This window comes from Sander vitreus, chromosome 10, assembly GCF_031162955.1.
Source record: "Sander vitreus isolate 19-12246 chromosome 10, sanVit1, whole genome shotgun sequence".
Taxonomy (NCBI): domain Eukaryota; kingdom Metazoa; phylum Chordata; class Actinopteri; order Perciformes; family Percidae; genus Sander; species Sander vitreus.
Genome location: NC_135864.1, coordinates 12,035,309 through 12,059,376, shown reverse-complemented (window position 1 = coordinate 12,059,376; position 24,068 = coordinate 12,035,309). Strand labels below are relative to the sequence as shown.

Here is a 24,068-nt window from a genome sequence, read left to right as displayed (position 1 = left end):
GAGCGAAAAAAACATTAACATCCTTTTTGTCGAACAGGGAGGAAAGAAATGTGGCTGAAAGTTTTACAATTGGCAGGTTTTTTTCACCGAAGGAAACCAGCGGGTTTTTTAATTAATCTTTGAACCCTGCTAATTTATCTGCTTAATTGGCATTCAATAAGCAAGGCATAATGTGGCGGGGTGAATATGTTGTAGGAGGGGTAGGAGTAGTGAGCCTGCGGGACACTTGTCAGGGGGCAAACTGTAGGAATGAGCCCTTCATGTTTAGTCTCCAAAATGATTAATGTTCTTTTATTAATTATACCCTCATAGGCTACATAAAAAGAGACCAAGGAAATCTTCAACTATGCTGCTGGTGTAACTGGAATTATAGGATTTGATCTTGTATGATGGACTGTGGAGTTACCAAAAAATTAGGTTCTAGATCTTGTTGTCTCATGTTGTTCTGGCAAACTGTTCTACCACTTAACAGTCTCCACTTGTCTTGCTTATGCTAAAAATAATCTGCAACATCAAGCATCATGGACAGAAGTTTGTGGAACACCGTCCATCCCAGCGTACTGCCATATTGTATACACAAATAGTAAAGTCCAGAACTAGTAAGACAGCGATACATTTGATACATTGTTTTCAATTCTTTTCACTCTGTATTCAAGCACATTCGATTTAAACTGAACAATGGCTGAGGTAATGAGCTGACTTTCAGCTAACGGTGTTCACATCCCTATTGGCTGAGCTCATTATTGGAATAGTAGCTCCTTTTTAATAAATGTCCTGGAGCTTTGGGACAATGCAGCAATACATTTATCCTAAATACAGTCAATGCAACCACATTTTTGACTAGCCAAGTCAACCACCTCAATCCAACGGAACATGTGTTTCACTCACTAAAGAACAGCCCCCAAAACAAGCAATAAGTGAAGATGGCTGCATGACAGGCCTGGGAGCCCATCACCAGGAAGATACCAAGCATATGCTGAAGTCTGTGGATTGTAGATTTCAGGAAGTCACTAGGTGCTAATGATATGCAACCAAATAGTAAACATGTTGACCGTATTTAAGCTTTTGAGTTGTCCTGTAAATTGTGCCCCACCAAATATTGGGAGACAGTGTATAAAAGTGATCCAATTCCTACGACTAATTTACAAGTAAGCACTTTAACGTCATAGTCACTTTCATTTCAACTCTGACGTGCTTGGGTACAGCAAAAACAACAAAATATACAATATGTCACTGTCTTTCTACTTAGAGACTACCCTGTCCATACAAAATATGGGACGGAAAAAAAATTCCATCATCCGGTAGTGCAATGTGACTGCAAACATAGTCTAACTCCAGAAAGCCATAGGCTTCAAATCACAGAAAAGAGCAATGAATAGCTAGCATCAAATATGTCTGAATCTGAAATGGCTCACGCTATAGGGAAAAGTGGATCTAAGAAAAGTAGAAGACATAAAAATGTTTCGCTTCAACTGTGACACATCGATTATTTTGTCCACCACCCTCAAGTCTGATCCATGTGTGTGCAAGGGCACACACAGTAACTCCTGTGGGCTGGTTGTAATGTCCTGGAGGTGCAGAGTGTAACTGCTGAGGGATCACATAGGAGCTTATTACTAGCAGTGTTCATCCTGACAATGGCGCGTAGAGAGGCACATAAAACCTCAAACTAGCCACAGCAGTTCTGCAATCTGACATTCTTCTTTCACTCGTCCTCTGTCTCTGCGAACACCTGCATACCACACACTACTTTTGACAATAAGAAGACCCTTTCTAATGAACAGAAACAAATTGGCACTGGAATCAAAATCAATTGAATCATTCCTCAGTATGGATGCCATGCACGTGGAGGTTTTCTTTCTGGCAGACAAGTAAAAGCATCATTTTGGTAATAATGCCATGAATGTGATACTGCCAGGGACAGATGTCTTAAAGTGCCAATATGCGGCAACTACTTACACAAATTCATGCCATCAGGGAGAGTTTTGCCTGGATGGAGTGGACAAGTTCATGAATATGACCTCACAAGGTATCCTACCTCTTGTTTCCTTTAATTGTCCTTTTACAGACAATTGAGTTGAACTGATGATGAAAGGGGTTTGAGTTACACCAAAGTGTAGTGTAAAGTTTTTATAGCCTACTGAATACCGATTAAATCAGCTCACGTGTTATTTTGTGTGCTACTGTGTTCCTAGATTGAACCTCTTGGATTGGAGTCTGCTACTGCAACACAGCTGTCTCCTTAGTGAGATGCATATAACGGACATTTTATCTGCGGATTAACTGCTGTGCATTTTGATGAGGGGCTCTGAATTCCATCTGTGCACATCTTGAGAAATCCAAAAACAGGACACAGAGAGTAAAGATATACACTACATTCTTCTAAAGGCAGTGCTGAGAGTAACAGTTTTTTCATGCATTTTTAACACTGTAGTTTTATGAATATACTTAAATAAATAAAAAAAAATCTGCTCTCAATGGTTAGCTTCAAACATTCTAGAAAGAGTTGATTTGGTTTTCCTCCCAACTGTGTGAGTGTTTCTTCCTATATTTTCTCAGATCCCTTTGATGACCTTTTAGTAATAGGCTATGTGCTATTTAGGTTTTAAAATACAAAGCTCAATGTGTAAACCACTTTCCAGAGAAAAATATTTTCACTTTCTCCTAGTCATTAATGCACAGTAGGTGGTCTCACTAATATGGTCTGGGTCATCCCTTCATTTGAAGCAGGCTAGACAGCTAAGGCTGGGGCATGTAGCACCATAAAAACAATCCATAACAGAATGAGTGTAGGAGAGCTGAAATCTGTGTTTGACATGAAAAGAGAAAGAGAGATGACAAAGCCAGACAGATGCTGAAGAGAAGCTACTAGTATCAAAAGAAACTACCCACCACTGTCATTTCTGTGTTTGCTGCATCAAAGCAGAAAAGTTTACAGTATATGAGAACAAATAGTGGTGGCTTTAAAAGTACATAAGTAAATAACCCTTTTCTTTTTGATTTCATTACTGTAATTATACTCCCAACCCGAAGTGTCAAGGCCTGTCAAATGTCAGACCAGCAAACATGCGTTCTGTGTCGTCTGTCACTGAGCAAATTGAAGCCTGGGTTTAATGTCATGCTGCTGTGAGCACAAACATAGTAATTGAGAGGTGAACGGAGTGACAGGGATGAGCACCCAGGCAAGAAAACACTGAGCCTGATGAAAACCAGTAGCACTGGTCACATTTCTCTGGCCCTGGCAATAAAGACCATTGTATGAGAAAAAAAGGAAAAGCAGGCACCGTACCACGCACACATACACACTCAGAGACATTATCCACAATAGTGCACACAACCTATGCAATGAAGCCAGAGTAATTCAGCTCCCCACTTCAAAGAGATGGGGTGAAAGCTTTTTGTTAGATTTCAATCCTGGAGTACATAAGGCCAAAAATGCATTTCAATGGAGAAAATCACAAGTGTGACAGAGCTTTGACCCCACAGATGAGTGCGAAGTGAATTTCAAAGTTTCATGTTCTTCTGACAGTAACCTAGGGAGTACGTAGATGGAGCCCTGCTTCACAAAAGCTTAACATCTTAATGCAAAATGCATTTATCTTTACTATAAATACCATATACTGTACATACCTCAATTCTTTTTTTGATATGTTAGATTCTATGTTTATGTAAAACTGTGTAGCATTGTTCACCCTTTGAATCAAATAATTCTTTTGTGAATTTATTTCACACATTTGTACCTAAAGTCAGGGTCAGTCATCAAAGAAGAGGTCCTGTGTAACCCCATGAGAGGGCACTGTTTTATGTCACCATGGGCATTGTGTACATTACTTTCTGGATATGCTGCTGTGACTGGGCAATTAGTTGTGTGTGCCTAGATTTGTGGGGGCTTTAACCTGCACAATATTTATATAATTTCACAAATCTATGCAGTTATATCAGGGGTTTTCAATCGTACATTGGGATACTAATAATCACTCAATGTTTTTCTAACCTATGTCATAGCTGAAGGGGGGAAAAAACACACTTTTCAATTAGGGATGACACGAGAACCAATACTTTGGTACCAAGTTGATCTCAAAATTTTGAAACGGTCCTAGTTTTTCTACAGTACCGCAGATACCATGACGGTACTGGTTTTTCTATAGTACCGCAGATACCATGAAGGTACTGGTTTTTCTATAGTACCGCAGATACCATGAAGGTACTGGTTTTTCTATAGTACCGCAGATACCACAAAGGTACTGGTTTTTCTACAGTACCGCAGATACCATGACAGTACTGGTTTTTCTATAGTACCGCAGATACCATGAAGGTACTGGTTTTTCTATAGTACCGCAGATACCATGAAGGTACTGGTTTTTCTATAGTACCGCAATTACCATGAAGGTACTGGTTTTTCTATAGTACCGCAGATACCATGACGGTACTGGTTTTTCTACAGTACCGCAGATACCATGACGGTACTAGTTTTTCTACAGTACCCCAGGGTTGCAAAGATGCAATTCTTCCAGACTTGAAACTCCCAAACCGCAAGTAAGTCTCTTTTTCTCTGCAGTGGTATTGAATTGGGTATTGAGAATTGTGGAATTTCACTGGTAATGGTATCGACTAATACAGTTCTGGTATCATGACAATATATTTTAACATTAATACATCTACAGATAAGGTTCTGCCCCGTCTCTGATCACAGCTCTGTGTGTTAGTGTGACTAAAATCACAAGTACTAGACTTTCGTTTGAAGATGTTTACTTGCAAAGTAGTAATACTGGGTCTTGGATTATTTATGTAGAGTATGCAGATGTCAACATCATGGTTTCAGATCTAATGCTATCATACATTTTGGTAAAATTGAACTTGTTCATTTAGTTACGAAAACTGCAAACCATGATATCTTGACTGGAGAATTTCCTCAGGACAAATTATAAAGTAAAATGACAAACCTTTAAGATGTTGCGTAAAACAATGAGAGCTTTGCAAAGCATTAACTTCATTATCATCCTTTTCGCATGCCTGGTAAAGCTTTGTTCACAAAACAAAAATCTCATCAGCAGTAGATCTGTGTGGGTAATATAAAAATGCTTTTCAAATTGAACTTTCTGCAAACTCCTTTTCATCAACATACACGACAGCAGCTCTGTTTCTCTACTTGTGCGCCTCTTTGCACAGATTTATGAATCAATTTAAGATTTCATAATAGAATGCTCATTATTCATTATTCTGTGGCAGCTGTAATAAAATTGTTGTGGAGTGTTACATATGACGCTGCAAGACAAAACACTGCAAGATAAATACAAAACTCACCATCATCTTCTCGAAGAGGTCAATGATCTCCTTTTCCGAGAGGTTCATGGAGCGGTCGTCAAACAGGGGCTGAGGAACAGGCAGTTCGGCCTGGATAGAGAGGGGATCTGTTGGGTGCTGTATAAGAAGCTTCTCCTTCTTCATCCCCGTTTTTCTGAAACTGGTAATACGATCACGCTGAAAGAAAACAGAAAACATGACACTGCTAACAATCCTGTTTAAAGCTTTAGTGCGTAGATTCTGTCGCCCCCCCATGAGATAAGTAACGTAACTGACGTTCATTAATATAAAATAGTTGCACAATATAGTTTTAATCTAGGCCAAGTATAAGGCTTACTGTTTTTGGTTAATGCTGATTCACTGAAAAATAATAAAAGAAGCTGGTGAGAACTAGTTTAAACTGCCTGTAACCCAAATTTCATGTTTCCACACATCAAAGAGTTGTTCTGTTTCCTACTTTCCAAGGACACTGTTTACCACAATTTACAGTAAACAGAATCCTCTGATGGCGAGGAGAGCTTGAATGTGGGAATAAAATGCAAAAGAGCTGCTGATTTTGGTTCAGATCAGCCAGAATCCTTGCAAGTGCATTAAAGATTCATTCCAGACAAAATGTTGTATGGATGAAAAGCATTGCTGCACTGACCTCTGTTGGATGAAATGTTTAAGTCTGTTGCCCGGTCTGACCACACCTAACATGTCCAACTTACCACACCTGATCACACCCAACTCTGTTGAAGCTTTACACAATATTGCATTGTGGGGTGCTGTACTGCACATGGTGTGGACAGAGCAAGCATGTGATTTAGCCTGGGTGAAGTTACTTTATAAAGACAAGACGTACAGAAAAGAAGTCTGCAGTCAAACAGGTGGGACCACGAGGCTGTAAGGCTCATTTACAAACCAGAAAACAAAATTTGTAGAATGACGAAAAATAGACATAGTTTGCTACTATCACATCCTTGCCACTGGTGAGGTAAAAATGTTTATGTTCGTCCTGAAGGGGGAGCAAGATGTAAGGCCATGTTGTTGCCTAAATCAAAAAGGTTTTACTCTTTGGTGAACATGACGGTGTTCTTCGTTATTATTTGGCCAGAGTGTGCCGATAGAGGAACAGTCACTGCAGTAAGCCACTATTAAGAGTTTGGATATTTTGTCTTGTTTGGATATATTGGTATTTTAAAGTAAAGAGAATGAATTTGCTCATCAAATGCCATGTCAACATCACAGACCGATAGTGTTGGACTGACAAATGGACCAACAATGGCATCTCTGGAACCTTGTGTGGGGTTAAAAACAATACAAATCAAAACTACAGAATGTTTACGCAGTAAATGGTATTATTATAGTATAATTTATGCATTTATTATTTATTTTTTGCTTGATTCAAAACAAACAAATAACTAGTAGAAAAATGTATATTTGACATACTAGACTATAAAACTTATTGAGACTTTACTAACCATTATATAAGATTACCTGGTTTGTGCTCATGGTATTAGAATAGTCTGAGCAGACAATAACAACTTGAACTCACTTTGATAACATCAGCAAGGTTCAGTTGAGTTTCCTTGTTACATTCATTAGTTGAGACCATTCTGATTAATGCAGTATAGTAAGGTTTAGTGTGAAGGCAGAAAAAGTACATGCAACCAGTCAATGTTAGTCATATTTAGTCAAATGGAATGGAGAGGACATGCTGGATGAATGAACATAAATGAAATGGAATGACAAACATAAAATGATGACATACATGATGTCACTACTATTAGTTTGCTGAAATATTACTGGATGGATCAAACATACTGTGTACTAACACAAACACAGCATGAGCTTCTAAGTGTCAAAGTTAGGCTATTCGTTAACTAAGGGTATTAAAAAAGCCCCAGGCAGAAACATCTAATCGGAAGTGTGCTACTGATAATTGCACACTAAATGATCTATGAGCTGCTTATAAAAGTCTAGATGCTATGGGCTGAATTCTGTTCATTATGAAAAATTTAGGATGTTCGTGATGCTAAATAATAGCACCATGAAAAATCATCTTTTATTTACACACATAATGGAGGATAGAAGCTTAGCCTTTTTGTTACTGTATAGTACATCACAAACTGTCACACTTTATAGGAACACTAGATGTAACCTATCCTTAGTGTTTTTATGTTCTGTTTGTATAAATTGTTCACTTAATGAATTCATATCTGGCACATTTGATCCAGCCACATATTTCAGTTATCCATGCAGCCATGACAAAACATGAGATGATGTAAAACAAAACTAGTCACACCAAAATTAAACCGAGCACCTTACCATATCATCAGCCAATGTTTTTATGTGTATGTTCTGTTGGAGGGAGGGCACAGTGTGAAAAACAAGATCCAAAAGAAAATGAAACACAGCAAAGTGTACAGTATGTATCCCATCGGTAGTGTGCTTACATGTACAGTGTCCTGGATACTAACCGGACTGGTCTAATTTTCCTCTCAGAATCACAATTAAACAAATACACTTGCAAGGGCTAGCATTGGGCCATTGTCATTACCCGTTTTCCAGTGAGGGTATGAGCATATCCCGGACACTGTACATGTGTAGGAAGGATGTGACAATACTTAATGATCCCAAATAATAGCGTTTAAAGGGTAACTACCGTTTCTTTCAGCCTAAAACCCTATTTTCCTATGTTTTTGTGTCTAAGTGACTGATAGGAACAACAATCTTTGACATTGGTCCAGTATTAAGCAAGAAGGCTACAATGTAAATTAATAGGGCAATTGTCTAGCTTGTATTTACCTTCACAAAAATGCTTGTTTTGCCACGGACAGGCTCAGATTAATATAGTGTCTGACAACATTATGGAAAGGATCCCTTCAGAGATAGACCTTTAAAACCTCTTTGAAACCGTTTTTGTTTAACAGCTCTGAAGTCAGTAGCGCTAAATACACCAGACTCCGTTTAAGAAAGCAATACTTTTAGCATGTATAGAGCCATGAACATGTAAATCCGTAAACTATGTGTTTATTTCAACCAAAACTAGAGTTGTGATAGTTGGAAAAGTGGAAAGACGACCCAAAACGACTTCTCATAGTTGTATTTTGTTTCTGTCGACTTTGAATGAAGTGTATTTTACGATGCTAAAATTACTGTTTATTTACATGGAGTCTGGTAGGTTTTGCGAGCGCGATTTTGCAGATGTTATGTTTAAAAAAAGGATCTTACTCTTTAACAGAAAGGTTGACTTCCTTAGAAATCCTTTCCATAATGTTGTCAGACATTTATGAGCTAATCTGAGCCTATCAGTGGCAAAACAAGCACTTTTGTGAAGGTATACAAGCTGGACAATTGCTCCATAACTTACATTGTAGCTTGTTTCGCCAATGCCAACTGCAGCATTCTTGCTTAATACTGGACCAATTTCAAAGACTGTTGTTCCCATTAGTCACTTAGACACAAAAACATAGGAAAATAGGGTTAGTATAGTTACCCTTTAAATGTATGTAAACATAAGTGTGTGATCAAGAGTGAACATCCCAAACACACACAAGACATGTACCAAACCATAAAAGGAGACGTATCACAAAGCACCTATAATCACACAGCCACCGACATAATGAGAACACCTGTTCACAACACCCATTGAAAATGTGCAGGTTAGTGCTGCTTGGTTATAGCTTTGTGTATCCCAAAAATAATACACTTTCGCAAGGCAATATGTTACGGCCTGGCACAGTTAACCACCAAAGGGTTATTTTATCTCTGTGTGTTCTAATGAGCATCTCTTGTAGTGACAGTAGCCCAACTGAGTCGTTCTTGTTCAATAACTGTTATTATGAACTCCAGTCAAAAGAAATTCCCAACTTTTCAATTATCTGTTTGCTTGCAGATCAAATCGTAGCTACCTCATAAAATGTTACAAATAGCTCATATAACAAAAATAAAAACTTCTCTTTATTACAGATGTTTTTCTTCATCTCAAGACACAATAAGACAGGCTACTGCCAATGGCTTGTGGCTCAGCAAGGGACAGCTATTTGAAACACACCTCAAATGGGAAGCAGTAGCAGCACTGCCATATGCTGTGGCGCTAGGCTTTGAAGCACTAATGAGTAGGGAGATGTGGGGTGCTGATGGCCATAAAGCCTGCCTCCAGCCGCAGATTTCGCCACTATTCTAATCAGGAAACTACTGATGCTGGGGCAACAAACAGATTGGCTCTAACCTGTACCTCTCTCTGTGCATCTTTATCAGCTGTCGCTGTGGGCAACACTGAACAGGCACTCAAACTGCCATATCTATCACTAGTTTTGTCTGCAACAACTGATCAACAGTTGGGAGATAAAGCTGTGAGCCACAGAAAACAAAGCTTCAGTCTCTATGTGCAGGCTCCAAGTGTTGTCCAAGCTGTTACTTGAAGTCAAGATAATAAATATGGAATATTCATCTGGCATTGTGCTTAAAGGGTTCTGCCTGGGATGTCCAGGTATTTGTTTCACTGTCATTCATGGCCTTTAATATAGCTGCACCACTTGTTCTCACAATATCTGTAAAGCTACGAATTTGACCTGGGCAACAACTTTTTCCACTTCTAACTCAGATAGTATGTATCATTAAGCCCAGCATTCTCTTGCAGTCTAAAACTGCGTGAAACAATAGCTAATTTTCAAATGGAGTACTTAAACATTTTCTAATCAATTTAACAACAATCAAACCACTGTTTGGTTAATTGTCTTGACTTGAGGGCCTTTCCTTGCCCATTATCTTGGCAACATCGCAACAACGCAATTTAACATCCAACAATTAAGCTTGCATGTCCTCTGGGCTTCTCCTGCTTATTAAAGTAAACTTTTTCATCATAATAAATGTTTATTACCAAACACATATTCCTCTAAATAACCTAATCAAATTAGCTCTGGGTCCCTCCTTAATCAAATATGATGATGACTCCATGCAGATCTTTAAAAATGAAAACACAGAGCTATATCCCACAACTTGAGAGTCAATTTGGGGACAAAAAGCCAGACCAGTATGCACATTTCATGCAATAACTTTTTAAATTAATATTACAAACAACAATTAATGTTTATATTACATTAACTCATTTAGATAATAGCCTTTCATTGATCTTAGTTTCATTACAAAATTCCACCAGGTTTTACATTCAAGTTGGTCAAAGGATAAACTTCGTTTTAAATTGCCTACCATTGCACAGCTTTTAAATAGTAACGCCTGTTATTCCCAACCTATTTAACTAGACCATCTGTATGATGTCAATTTAACTCACTAACTGGAACTATCTCTATTAAAATCAGTAGCCACAATGCCTCTGTAAAACGAGCTTAGAAGGAAATTAGGTTTTACTTTAATTAGTTCTAATAATAACAAAGGATTACTGGGAGCTGGTGGTGAGCACTATAATGCAATGTGCTGTTGACAGGTCTCAGCAACTTCAAGAAACTATCTTGCGTTCCTGAAACAATGGTAAGTAACAATTATAAATTTAAATGTACTATCAAATACCAATTTGGCCCATTTCCTTTCCCCTCTCTGATGTATCCAGTGGAGTAAAACACATCTCATTCCTGCAAACATCAACAATTTAGGGCAAGAGGACTGACGCTGCACTGAAGACATCTTACACTGCTCAGTCACAAGAACCATAAGGCAATATACTGTTATTAACTCTTCAGAAGCAATATGGATTGACATTAGAGAGCTGTTAGATACACAAGCTGGCAAACTGCACTTCACACCCAACAACAACAAAAGGAATATTGACAAAATGAATGGCCAAGATTTCTTTACTCAAAAGAAAAGTATATTATCAACACAGTAGTATATCCAAGTATGGACAAGCATGCAACTTGTCAGTATAACAAAGTTGACACTTAAAATATATAGGCTGTAATTAGCAACACGCTCTGCTTTTACATAGGTGTTACTGATCTTGATTTATGTCCTAGAGAGTAATTAAATAATATTGTTGCGCAATGTGAAAATGAAACTGATTACAAGGGAACTCAGTCAGGAGGGATAGCCTACTGTATATTAAGAAACCCCTACATCAGCATTGTACAGTGGTCTGGATAACTTGGATTGTAATTCGGACAATACAACATTTCAGTGTAGACTTCTGTTCATTTCTAATGCATTACTTACTTTAGTAGCTCATATTGTTTATGTGCAATTAAACTAAATTTGCCTATTGTGGGAACAAAACTAAAGTGGAGGAGTACACTACAGATAAAGCACACAACACGGGAGACTACTGTTTTTGTGCGAACAGTTGCATGGAAAACTTGGTTTGCCAATTTGCCACAGCTTGTAAACATGACAGCACCCTAAAGCACAGTAACAGTATAAAGCACAAAAGATGCAGAGACACATGCAGTGATCGCAACACACCTTAAACTCCTAAAGCTTTTTTTGAGCCAGACATCTACCAGTCAGCAGAAAAACTGAAGTGATTATAAATTTAACAAACAGCTTGCCATAATGCAAAGGATGAATTGCCATTCAGAAAAATCACAGCATAGCTTGAATACATTTGGGTGGGGGGAAATGACTGCAAGTGAATCGGAAGCACTGCAATGACAGTGCACAGTCAGGCGTGAAAGCTGATACTGTACATGTCTGTAACTATAACCAAATCACATTTAAAATGAAAAATATGTCTTGTTCTGAATGTCAATATAAAGGGCCTCTAAATTTGGGCTGTTGCTCTTAAACATTTCAATAACGAGCACCAGAGTTCTTAATAGAAAAAGGTGTGGCGTCCTGTCCAGAGCCCTGGCAAATGCATATATCAGAATATGGATTTAACATCATAGATTGTAATTGGTGAACCATCATCTACAGATGTGTTATGTGAAGGAAACCAACTGTTTTTACACTAAAGAACAACTGAGCTCCACTAAACTGTGCAAGACAAGCTTGAAGTTGCATTAGAGACTAATGTTTGCTAGTCATAGCCATAAACATCCAAATTTCATCATTTGTCTTTGTGTAATCAAATAGGATGTACAGCATTGCCAATATCATGCTCAATTTTGGGGGAGTGGCATCTGACAGCACCAAATACCAACCGAGTAACTGAATTAGTCTAAATAAATCAATTATTCTAAATGGATCTCATTACAAAGTCTTCTCATTGGCTGTCTTTGTAAACTCATCGAGGTAGTGCACTGCACAGCCTACGGATGCTAAGATTTGTGGAAGCATGAGTAAGTAACATTTATCCTTCTTGAAAGAATCTATCAAATGAATCTTTATGTTTGCTGCGTGACTGTGTTCTTTTCAAGCAGAGCAGAGAAAGGGGGGAAAAAGGCCCAAAGACACACTAACTCTGATTCTCCACTGTGCTGCGTTCTGGCTGCCTTCTGGTTTTGTTCTGTCCTCCGCCACGCGCCATACCACACCGGGAGCGTCTCAGAAGTGGAGTGTCTTGCTGCCCAAAAAGCAGATTATAAAATATTGTCTCCAAGTACTTTACAGAACAATCCCGTGTCTATTAAGCTAGTATCTACCTTCCACTCCAAGCACTCCTGCAGTTAAACTCCATGCCTTCTCTTTTCTGGTGTTGTCCTGATAAAAAAAACTTCCAAGATGAATCTCTCGTTGTCCATGGTGTTGTAAAGGAGACAACAATATTTGGGTGTGTATTTTGGTAAATTGACTGGATAGTCTCGATTTTTCACTGCCTGCCTGGCTGTTCGGACGGCCAAGCGGCTCGCGTGAGAATAGACCTGTCGCGTATCTTTAGCGGATCGGAGAGCTGCTTCACGCACGCTTCTGGGACGCGCCGTGGCGCGGCTGGTGGAATATCAAGCACTGACTTGAATGGCTTCGACTGTTCATCTCTCCAGCTCTAGGGCATGTTCCAAGAAGGTGCTTCTCTGAGTTGTCTGAATGACTTTGCAGAGTAAAATCCTCAATGGGTCTTTTTACATCAGTCATTTTTGTTAAAATGTTTTTGAGTTATACTCAGCAAATCTAGATAATTCAGTAGACCTGCTTCTTCGAACCGCTCAGTTGTTTTTAGCATGTGAGAATGACTGAGCCCCTGATTTTATTGTTGCAACTTCGCACATACAGTATTTGCAAATGATCATGATTAGGTGTGAATGTGAATGATAATGTTTGTAAAATTGTATAGCCTGATTCTGTTATTCCTGTATTGTTCTATCTACCTCCCTAGGGACTACATGCGGAAAATAACAATTGTGCTAAAACCTGGTACAATGCATCTCTCCTTATTTTTATTAATAATTTAATAAATGTTTAATGTTTAATTGTGCACTGTCCCTGTCTAAATACAATTACATTACATGCACCAGAAAGGGTCTATTTGTCACATATCAGATATGTATCAGACTGATGAGGGCATTTCAAAGTGGTCCAAATCAGAATTAGTAATGTTAGATTCAATGTGTTTATTTCGGATCAAACTGACTTTTAAAAACAGAGAGTAACATATGAGCTGGGCTGCTTTTATCTACAGTTAAAATAGAGACATCCACATCTTAACACCTCTGTCTGTGAGTTAGTCAACATAAATGGGAGGACAACTGAGAGAGTAAAGTATAGAGGGGACTCTGAGTGCTGAGCACACAGGGTACATAGTGTTGTAACTGTAGGCAGTGCCACCCCAATACACATGTGGCAAGCTAACACACAAACAAGAGATACAGCCTCTTATCACGGCACAGAAAAATCTATCATACACACACCATAACGGCACACTTGTCCTCTGCAAACTGGATTAGGAACAATTTAATCAAGCACAGAATGTCAACCTATTTTCCTAAACTCTTGACAGATGCAGTGTTGACATTCACTTGTTTCAATAAGTTCCAAAAACATTACAGAACATATAATTAATTTGAAAAAGAAGGGGGGGGAAAACAATAAAGAATGCACTAGATTTGAAGAGAATGCACTAGAGAGCTGAAGTGCCTGTAAAAGGGCATGAGTCTGTGGTAGCCTTATTATTTCAGGAGAGTGCTGGTATTGTTTACAGTTTCCTAAAACAGCAACTATTGAAAAGGGGAAGCACACAAAAGCCAGTAGAGCTAAGATTTGAATGGCACCGCACTGGATGGCCTGACCATGTGACTGCAGACTAGCACAGCACTGCCCTCAGGTTATCGCTGTCTCTTTTGAAAGCAAATTTGTAGTACTGTACCCTTGTGGGTTCGCATTATACGCAGCTATTGCAAAAGTTGGAAATGTCAGTTTATAGATCTTCCTAAATTGTTCATGATATCATAGAGACATGTGATTTATATTTACAGACTGTTGTATTCAGAAATCTAGCAAAGACTGCAGCCACTTTATGATGACACAATTAGCCTACTTGTTTTAGGTACAGTTTAAAATCAAGCTTTCATTGTGCATTGTTCTATTGCTTTTTATCCAGTCTTTTACTCAAATAACTTTCAAGTGCAATAACATGTAAACATATTACCTTGTGTCTGTAAGCTGTTTGATAATGATATATAATTACAGTGCTAGCTAGATTTTTGTTTTTAAAAATGATCTATTTCCAGTGCCTGAAACAAATGCTGTTGTATTCATCCCTGAAGTGATTATGGCTGTCACGTACTAAGCATTAGCCGGTTACCGGTTAAAAAAAGTCAAATTTTCCGTCATACCGTTCCTGCGGTATTAGCTGTTTTTTATGAGTAGTCAAGGACAAATAGTGCAGTTTAGAAATCCCTCTCCCTGCCAGTGCCTGTGCAGTGTGTTTAAAAAATCAAATGTATTGTGGTCAATGGAAAAAAAAAATGCCTGTTTTTGTTTACCCAGGCATTTCAAAATAATACATTTTAAAGCTGTAATTGCAATACCGCAATACCGTGAAACCGTGATATTTTTTGATGAAGGTTTTCATACCATCAGAATCTCATACCAGCCCATGCCTACCACATACCTCTGTGATATACTACATAACCATTACTAAATTGTGAGTCTTGCGATTAGATGACTCATGATATCCCTAACAAGTCTCTCATTGTACCAGGCAATGCATCAAGTCCACTCTGTCAGCCAGTAAGCCGTGCTTATGCACTGACCTCTTTTCAGTGTCCCATATTAGATCAATTTATTCAACAAATCAATTTTTATAATGTAATGATTAAATTGTCTAGTTCAAGTACACAATTTGCTTTATTTAATCTCTCCTGACACATTATATTATATTTATATATATATATATATATATATATATATATATATATATATATATATATATATATATATATATATATATATATATTATATTGCACTGTATATCACAGCAAATGTCACAGTCTGTCACATACTTTGCAAATGTCACTGATTAAAAAAAGTGTGAATACAGCTGTCAACCTAAACAGATGAATAGTAAATTAAAGCATGACAGTGACAATGACAAACACCTCTTCTCATTAAAGAGGGAAAGCTCCCCGATCGCAATCCTTCAATATCATACAAGTAAAAGAAGGGGAAACCCCTTCATCCTGGCCTACATCAGACTTTGCAGTTGCTCAGTCAAAACACCTCACCTACCACTCATGAATTATCAAATGTGAATGCACTGATGCTCAAGATATGTCCCATTCGTAAGTATAAGATCTAACCCACTGATGTACATGAATAGGGCGCATCTTCAAGGGTGCCATAAAGCAGGGAGTCTGTCGGTTTCTTACACTGTATGACTAAAGCATTCTTCACCACTTCCTCACTCCAACTTCCTGAATGCAATTAAAACGCCAACATGTGGTGCGTTTCCTGCCTCTCTGCGTTTCTCACACGTCTTCCTGACACAGTCACAGTTATATTCACTCAACATTACAAAATGGAAAAGTGTATAAAATATAAAGCAACACATGGAAGAAAAATAATAGTTAAGACTACTTGACACAAACTTTTTGAGGTTGACCAAACAGGAGATAGGCAATGCTGAAAGAGTGTGTGATAAGCTGACAACCTGTACTAACCACAAGCTAACATGACCTAAAATGGTCCCTAAGGTTTCCCTAAAGCTCATGTATCAACGTGTCAAAGGTTTAAATGCCACAGCTTCCAACAGCAGTGGCCATTAAATATAATTCACAATGTGATACTGTCAAACCTAAGGCTTGTTTCTGATACATATGTCTCTTTAGTTGTGGTAAAACACTAATTAACTTATTTAGTTGATGTCAATCACAATGTACATTAAAGAAAAGTCTCACTGGAGTCATTCAAGTAATTCAGAAATGATTCAGAGAAGAATGTGCCTAGGAATGGTATTCTAGGCAACATGATTGCATAGGGCCTTGTAATATAAACACAAAAATCCATGATATGATTAACCTGAAAAAAAAATATATATATATATATATATATATACTTTATATTACCCAAACACACTTTGAAGCAGCAGCATGTCTACACGATTTATCGGTAGCCTACAGAATTAAAAGCCTTTCCACTAAGCTCTCCCATGCCCAGGGTCTCTCATTACAGACGCCATTGCTGAACTGTCCATTCATTACTGAAGCCTTAATTACTTTAATGACTAACTAAATGACGAGCATGATTACAATCATTAAATCCCAATTTAATTAATAAGGGTTAATTACAAATTACAAACACTCTTAAATAAAACCTGAAAATGATGGACATGTTGGACCAATGTTGAGACTTTGCCAGCTTTTCCTTCTGCTTAGTTTTTTAGGCAATTTCTAAGGCCCCTTGCAACACAATTTTAGAAAGCACTCACTTTCACCAATTACATAAAGCATGAAAGACCATATTAACTTAATGTAACCATACGGAAGCCATAGGGTTATGTAAGCTAGCTTTGAGTTTGCTTAAGCTAGCGTATTGGCTGTTAGCCCAACAACCGAACACGCACAGCTGTAAACGTAACAAATATTGTTGATGGTAGCAGTTACTAACCGCTCAAACTTCTTTATAGGCGTAAAGATGTAGGTCATTTAAGGTGGTTAGACAAAGCTGTGTAACACATTTTGTCGGTAATAATGCTCTGGAAAAGTCTTACTGGTATTCTTTCGGTTTGTTGTGGTTATTTGCCTGGAAGGCAAAGTGTTTCCACAGTTTACCGTTAACGTTACCTTCTCAGACTGGAGCTAACGTTAACTGGAGTTAACGCTGCACCTGGCTTGTACCTGTAGCTAGTGGGTAATAAGCAGCACAGTGAACTGGGATCTCTGAACCGTTTTTTTAAACACCTTACCACCCTTGCAGACCCCTTATACCCCACTAGAAAGTCATCATCATTGCCACAGCATGGTGGCTGGCATTGTTCTGGTTGCATCACATATTTACATTTACTGACCACTCAGGTGCTTAACTGTTACCCACATTGTGTGTTTAAAACGTTGTCCTAGTCTTAATCTAGTTGTTGTTATTAGGGGTGTGACGAGACACTCAGCTCACTAGACTTGACGAGACACAAGATTGGGTTCACGAGAACGAGACGAGACTTTAACACTAATTTAAAGAAAACTTCAATTAAGAAATATGACTGGAAAAATAGTCTTTCCTCAGAGAACCAAGTTTCCAATGTAACCAAGCGTTTCATTGCAGCAGTATACAAGGAACTATGCTGCTCTTGTATTGATTTATGACCATTTTAAGACGAGGGGAGAACATCTGTGCGAGTCAGCGCCACATTGAACTGTTAATTTAGAGGTCCAAGCCAGACTCATCTTCAAAGCCAGATGTATAAGACGACCAACCAGGTCAGACTTCATCTACTGGCGGCTGCCTTGCACTTGTGGCCGATATTGCGAGACAATTTTTACCTTGACGAGAAGACTCGTCGCATTCTCGAGATCTCGTCACACTTCTAGTTATTATTCTAAGCAGATATTCCCCTACTTCTCGCAGTACCAACATTGTTTTGTACAGAATGGAAATTTGTGTTACGCCACTCACATTATGCAGAATGCCTATATGTGCAGGGACCCACATGAATGTGACTTCTGTGCCTTGTTTTGCTACACCCTACTCTATTCTGTGCTGCCATGATTTCATATTATAACTTAGCCATACTAGCTAGAAAAGATACTTAGCTACATATAGTCTTGCTTTAATTGATTCAATACATTCTAGAGCCACCAACATGTCATATGTCTACAAACTACATTTGTTTTAATAATTTATACAATAATTCATTTTCTATTATCTCATAAAAAAACAATCTTCAAATATGAACAGTATGTTTATATTTATTTATAATAAAAAGTAATAGCAGACTATCATACTCACCTGCTGTGTCCTTTTTTTATAACATACTGTACTTATTCAACATTTCTGATGTTATTTTTTACCTATGCCTACAAACTGCCAAGAATGAAACACTTTTAAAGTCAAGTGAGAATTGTTACATTTCAATTTAGAGTCAATATTGAAACACATTTATTTTTTGACACCAGGTCATTGGTTTTAAAGTCTTTGACACCCCACTTCTTAAACAAGTTGTTAATTTTGATAAGCATGTTCATTCAGACATAATTCAGTTCTAATTCTGACCAACTATTCCACCTATTTGCAGTAAATGTGTAGAATACTGGCAAAAAAGCTTTAGGCTGAATAGAGTAGACAGCTGTCATAGTTATATTGTACACCACTGACTAGATTCCCTCTCACTCCCTCTCATACACTAACAAATGACCTTTGAGATACTGATAACCTGTATTCATTTTCTTATAGATAATAGAAAAAGCTGACACGCACAGCCTGTAATAAGCAAGCAAGCATGAATCAGTCCCTTGACTGACTGATTGCAATACAGGATGGAATTACCTACCAAACACACAGCAGATGATGAAGATTGGTACCTTTGCTTTGTAGGTACGAATTACAAGTTTAATCATCAAACATGTATTACTTTAACCAGTGCATTATTGATTTTTGAATAGCGATCACTATTTTACAAACTTGCTGAGGTGCTTCTAAAGCCTTTGGTAAATATAATGTGTGCTTCAGCATTAAAAAAACTTTCCCACAGAACATTCTCTTGAAAATAACTGATGTATCAGAGATATCTGCTCAGTGAATAGTTCCTTCTTTTATATTACTGCTATTGTACTACAACAGATTTTCTACAATTACAACAAAGCTGTTCAACATAATCCTTCCTTCCTACATCATATAGATCTATGGGTCGTGTTAGGCTTGAGACAAGGTTTCTAGTAAAGGGGAATTCACTTAAACTGTAATTTTGAAATCATGGCTCACATAACGAACAGATACATAAGCCAAACTGGGATGACTTTTCCCTCATGTTGTTCTATGTGATGTCATCTTTTACTCTGGTATGCAGAGGGATAGTATTTCTCCCTTTCTGTCAAACTGGCTCCCCTGTCTTACTTTAAAAATACCTCGTTCCATCTCCCCGTTTTATTGGATGTCATGTTTTTACAACATTAAGAAAAACACATTATCACAAAGTATAGCTACAAACAACAGATATGTTTTGAATGATCTCTATCTCTGAACACTGTTCTAATGTCCTTGGCTGTGTTGAGTATCTACATTCTGGGCCTAAAGCCCAAATGGTACTGTTGTGACGTAATGCTGCCCAGTGACTTGTTAAACAAACATACAGCTTTCAGTGTTTCTACTCAGTCTTTAGAGATTTGACTTTGCTGAGACCAAACTGTGCCAGTGTCTGCCACTTTGCTTATTAGCCCTGCAATATGGGTTGTACTTTTCAGCAGCTCTAAGTGTGAAAAGACAGTGACAACATCTACTTTAATTCAGCTCATGTTAAAAAATTAACCCCATCCTTGCTTCTAGGCCACATCCACACAACTACACTGCATGTCAGGAATGTAATCCTATAGCCCCATATGGTGAAAACTGTAAATAGCAAAGTACAAGTAAATCTTAAAGTGTCCAACCATGAGAAAGAACAACCCTTTGGTCAGAGATGACATAAGCATCTGATAGACCTCTGCAAAGAATCTTAAAATATGAATTGCATTGTTGTTTCTATTTCCCTTCCTAAACACATTCTGAATTGCAGTTTCACGGTTTAAAATATGCATATACCTTAAAGCTTGTACATGCCAGCTTGTCCGTGTCAGCGAAAAAACTGGGAGATACAGTACACATTGGGGTTGCTAAAAAGAGGGATAAACATAACAAGAGAGATCATTGCTCCACCCAGGGATTGGCTAAATGATTACTTCCTCCCCCAAACTCAGTCAGTTGAGATTTTTGCAGCAGCCACAGTTCAGGCCTTTGCCTCAGACTGCTTTGCCTGGAGGATTGAGCAACAGGGAACAGGCCTGGTCCTGAGACCGCTTTAAGGAACAAAAAGCAGTGATCTCACAGACTTTTCACTATTGATTTGCTGAGTGCTTATGTCATCCACACTCCCTCGCAAACCAATTTTAAACTTGGGAGTCAGGATATTCAAGAGTTGCAGGCTGTTAGGCTTTCCCAAGACAACACCCTTTGGTAGCTGTGTGTCATTTCAATTTCACTCTGGGATTTATTGTCTGGCAGTTGTTATGGTCACACTTTCCCGATCTGAAACACAGCAGTGGCACTGCTTTCCTTCACAGTTTTAGGCCAACTTGATACCAGAGCAACACCACCTATGTAAACAACCAAGGTGTTAATGAAGTAATTAACAGTCAGCCTCTAGTCTGCGATCAGTACAACTTGGCTCATTGGTTGCTTTCTACAAAACATAGAAACACCAGTCAACCTAAATTTTGCCTTTTTCACTTCCTTTCTTTGTAGCACTGGCTGAAACTAAACTTTTGACTCTTCCCACCAATAAACAAAGAATCACAGTTCAGTGACAGGCCAACATTACTACTACTAGTCAATTATTGGCTGTAGAGAGGTGATGTCTTCTATAAAGTTCAACAGCAGCCAAGCTGCAAGCTTTCCATGCTGCCAAATGTGGAAAAGCAGAAACAATGATCAACAGCTGCTGATAGTGTGTATGCAGTAACATGCACCTAACACACTCAGTAATAATTTAGATTTATATTTTTACATTTCACGTAAGACAGAAAATACAAGACTGTGGCTACAGTTTACCAAATAAGGCACTTGACTGTAGGATGCTCTTGTAAGAAACTGTTTACACAACCTCGCAATAGTTGTGGTTTCCACACAGCATCGACTCAGACTTCAGACAGAATCCAAGACAATACCTCCACCACTACATCAACACTAGCACCAACACACCTCCAAGTCGTGTAATCTCATTTCCAGTCAATAGAAGGCATGCTGGAAAAGCTTAATAACACCACAGCTCCAATGATGCAGACTCAGAGTTGCCCACTTTCTAAATAACTCTACATTAACTATTTCACTATGCCAGGCCAATAGAGAGGCTACAGTATGAACTTTAAATGAATGTTGACATAGTTTTCAGTTGTTATCTACTTGACAATGTCCTACTATGTCTATGACTGTCATTTATTGGGTTGAATGCTGATCTACTGTTCAAGCTAAGGGTAAGTTTTATCAATCACAGATATCATGCAATGCCATTCTGTAACTGAACTTTGTGTATGAAATATAAAATACATTGAAGCCCAACTGTCACAATAAAAATGCTCTTCAAAGAACTTTCAGTAGAAGTATTGATGAGGATAATCACATGAGGCACTGAGTGCTTTAAAAAGTAAAGCACTTAGTGTCTTTTCCTCAACTCTAACAGCTATTAGCCGCTTTGTATTAGGTTACATTAAATAGTTATAACAACAAATCAATAACTATTTTAGCCTCATCCTGCACTAAAACAGAAATGTGCTGTATTGACAACATGTTGTTTACTAACTGTACAGGAGTTATGTGTTCACTAGGCTTTGTTTGATTTGACTTAACTAGTATACTGACTAATACATCACATGTAAAACTATTACAAAGGCTACATTTTCAGTGCAATATGCCGAACAAAGCCATTTTACATTGAGTAAAAATGTACAGTAGTGAAACTTTCTGCAACCAAGGAGCAGTGCAACTTTGTCAGTATTGCTAAAGTTTAACCCTCCCTTGTGGGAATACAGGATGTGACAGTTCGCTGCACACTACTTCCATGTAACGGCAATGGGCCAGTCTGAATACCTACCAGCTTTTTGTTTTTACCCTCGTCGTCGTTGGATTTTTTTTTGGAGGGTTTATTTGGGTCCTCCCCACCGCTGGCTTGATCCATTTTGGCTTTAAGTTAGTTCCCTCCTGAAAGACTTAATGCGACCTTCTCAAAAGTTGGCAATTTCCACCAGCAGACTTTTAACAACACTTGTACAGCAAACCCTCCAGGTTAGGTATTTTCAAAATCCATTCCGTTTGAAGGGAAAGAATATATTCTGGTTGACCGCTTTCAAATAGTTCCCGAATAGTATCGAACAGTCAAGGGGTCTGCTTGGACAAGAAGAGGTGTGGTAGGATGTGGTATCCGTGTGGTATCCGTGTGGTATCCGTCCTGATGCCTCCTCAGATAGTCAGTAAGTCAGTTCACGCAGCGGGTAAAGGCTTTCTGAAATTACCAGAATATTATGCAAACAGTAATTAGTCTATGACAATGACTTGGGCGTTAAATTGCACACGTTTGCCTTAACACGTGTTTCACTGAGCAGCCTTTTTAGTATGCAGGGTGCAGGCACATTCAGTGAAGCTAGTGTATTGTGAACGGTAAAACAGATGTAAACAAGTATATAAGAGGTAGCTATAGGGAGCTCGGTAAAAATACAAACCAATGTGTTGTGTGTGTGTGTGTGTGTGTGTGTGTGTGTGTGTGTGTGTGTGTGTGTGTGTGTGTCTGTGTTTGGAAACAGGGCTACATTGTTAGAGAAAGCAAACTTACAACCGTGTAACTTAGCAATAACATGGTAAAAAAGGTTTTATGACACTCAGGATACGCTGACAGTTTTCAACGTGCACTGACAAGACCGTTATTTAGTTGACAATACAGTCATTAATCAGAATTGATGAACAATTGTTGTAATAGTGGAAAATCACCGTTGTTCTCTCGGCTTGGAATACTTTGCAGTGCTGTACACTTAGCCAGGCTAGCATAAATGGACGACCGTTACTGCAGAACATTATTTAATTTAACAAACATAATAATACGCAAGCATATACACTATGTTATAAATTACAGAATGAACAATAAATAACATATCAAAGAAAACTCACGAAATCCCATCCAGAGCTTACCTTTGCAACCAAACGTGAATGCCAGGCCCACAATGATTCCGCCCAACAATGTTCTGATTGGCCTGTGAGATACGTAAGGAGTGGGAATTCCAGTCGCTATTGGTCAGATTTGCTGACAGTCACAAGGACGGCGTGGCGTCGAAGGGGAGGAGACTGTTGTGACGGTGAGGTCAGGTCAGTCTGATCTCACAGCAAGCGGATAGGACTCAGTCAGTTGAAATGAATAGATCTCTCAGTGAATTATGAAAGGATAGCCGCAGATAGGAAGCAGTGCGGGAATCCGTGGCATTCGTGTGTGTGTGTGTGTGTGTGTGTGTGTGTGTGTGTGTGTGTGTGTGTGTGTGTGTGTGTGTGTGTGTGTATGTGGTTGGGGTTCACCCTTTCTGTGTCTATGTGTTATAATAACAGCTGGTGTTATTGTTATACCCAGTTACATAATAGAGTACATCATATTGGCCTACTGGCTGAAAGAATTTTTTTTAATGGCAGGTTGATTAGCCTAATTGATGAAATGTATTTCATTTGACTTCTTGGCTCACCTCATGTAAACCAACTATTCCAAACTACTGTAAAGTAGCAAGATCTCACAT

The 24,068-nt window shown here is 38.4% G+C and overlaps 1 protein-coding gene across 1 annotated transcript in view; it reads right to left on the bottom strand.

The window, feature by feature from the left end:
- The window catches only part of diaph2 (diaphanous-related formin 2), a 412,425-nt gene extending 388,844 nt beyond the window's left edge, over positions 1–23,581 (bottom strand). Inside the window, exons 1-4 of the mRNA XM_078261409.1 lie at positions 23,479–23,581; positions 22,391–22,798; positions 7,615–7,647; positions 5,305–5,481 (exon numbers count right to left, since the gene is read on the bottom strand). Coding sequence (XP_078117535.1) covers positions 5,305–5,481; positions 7,615–7,647; positions 22,391–22,474 — 294 coding nt within the window. The 5' untranslated portion in view covers positions 22,475–22,798; positions 23,479–23,581. The remainder of the gene's footprint in view (positions 1–5,304; positions 5,482–7,614; positions 7,648–22,390; positions 22,799–23,478) is intronic.
- Between the last annotated feature and the right edge of the window lie 487 nt (positions 23,582–24,068).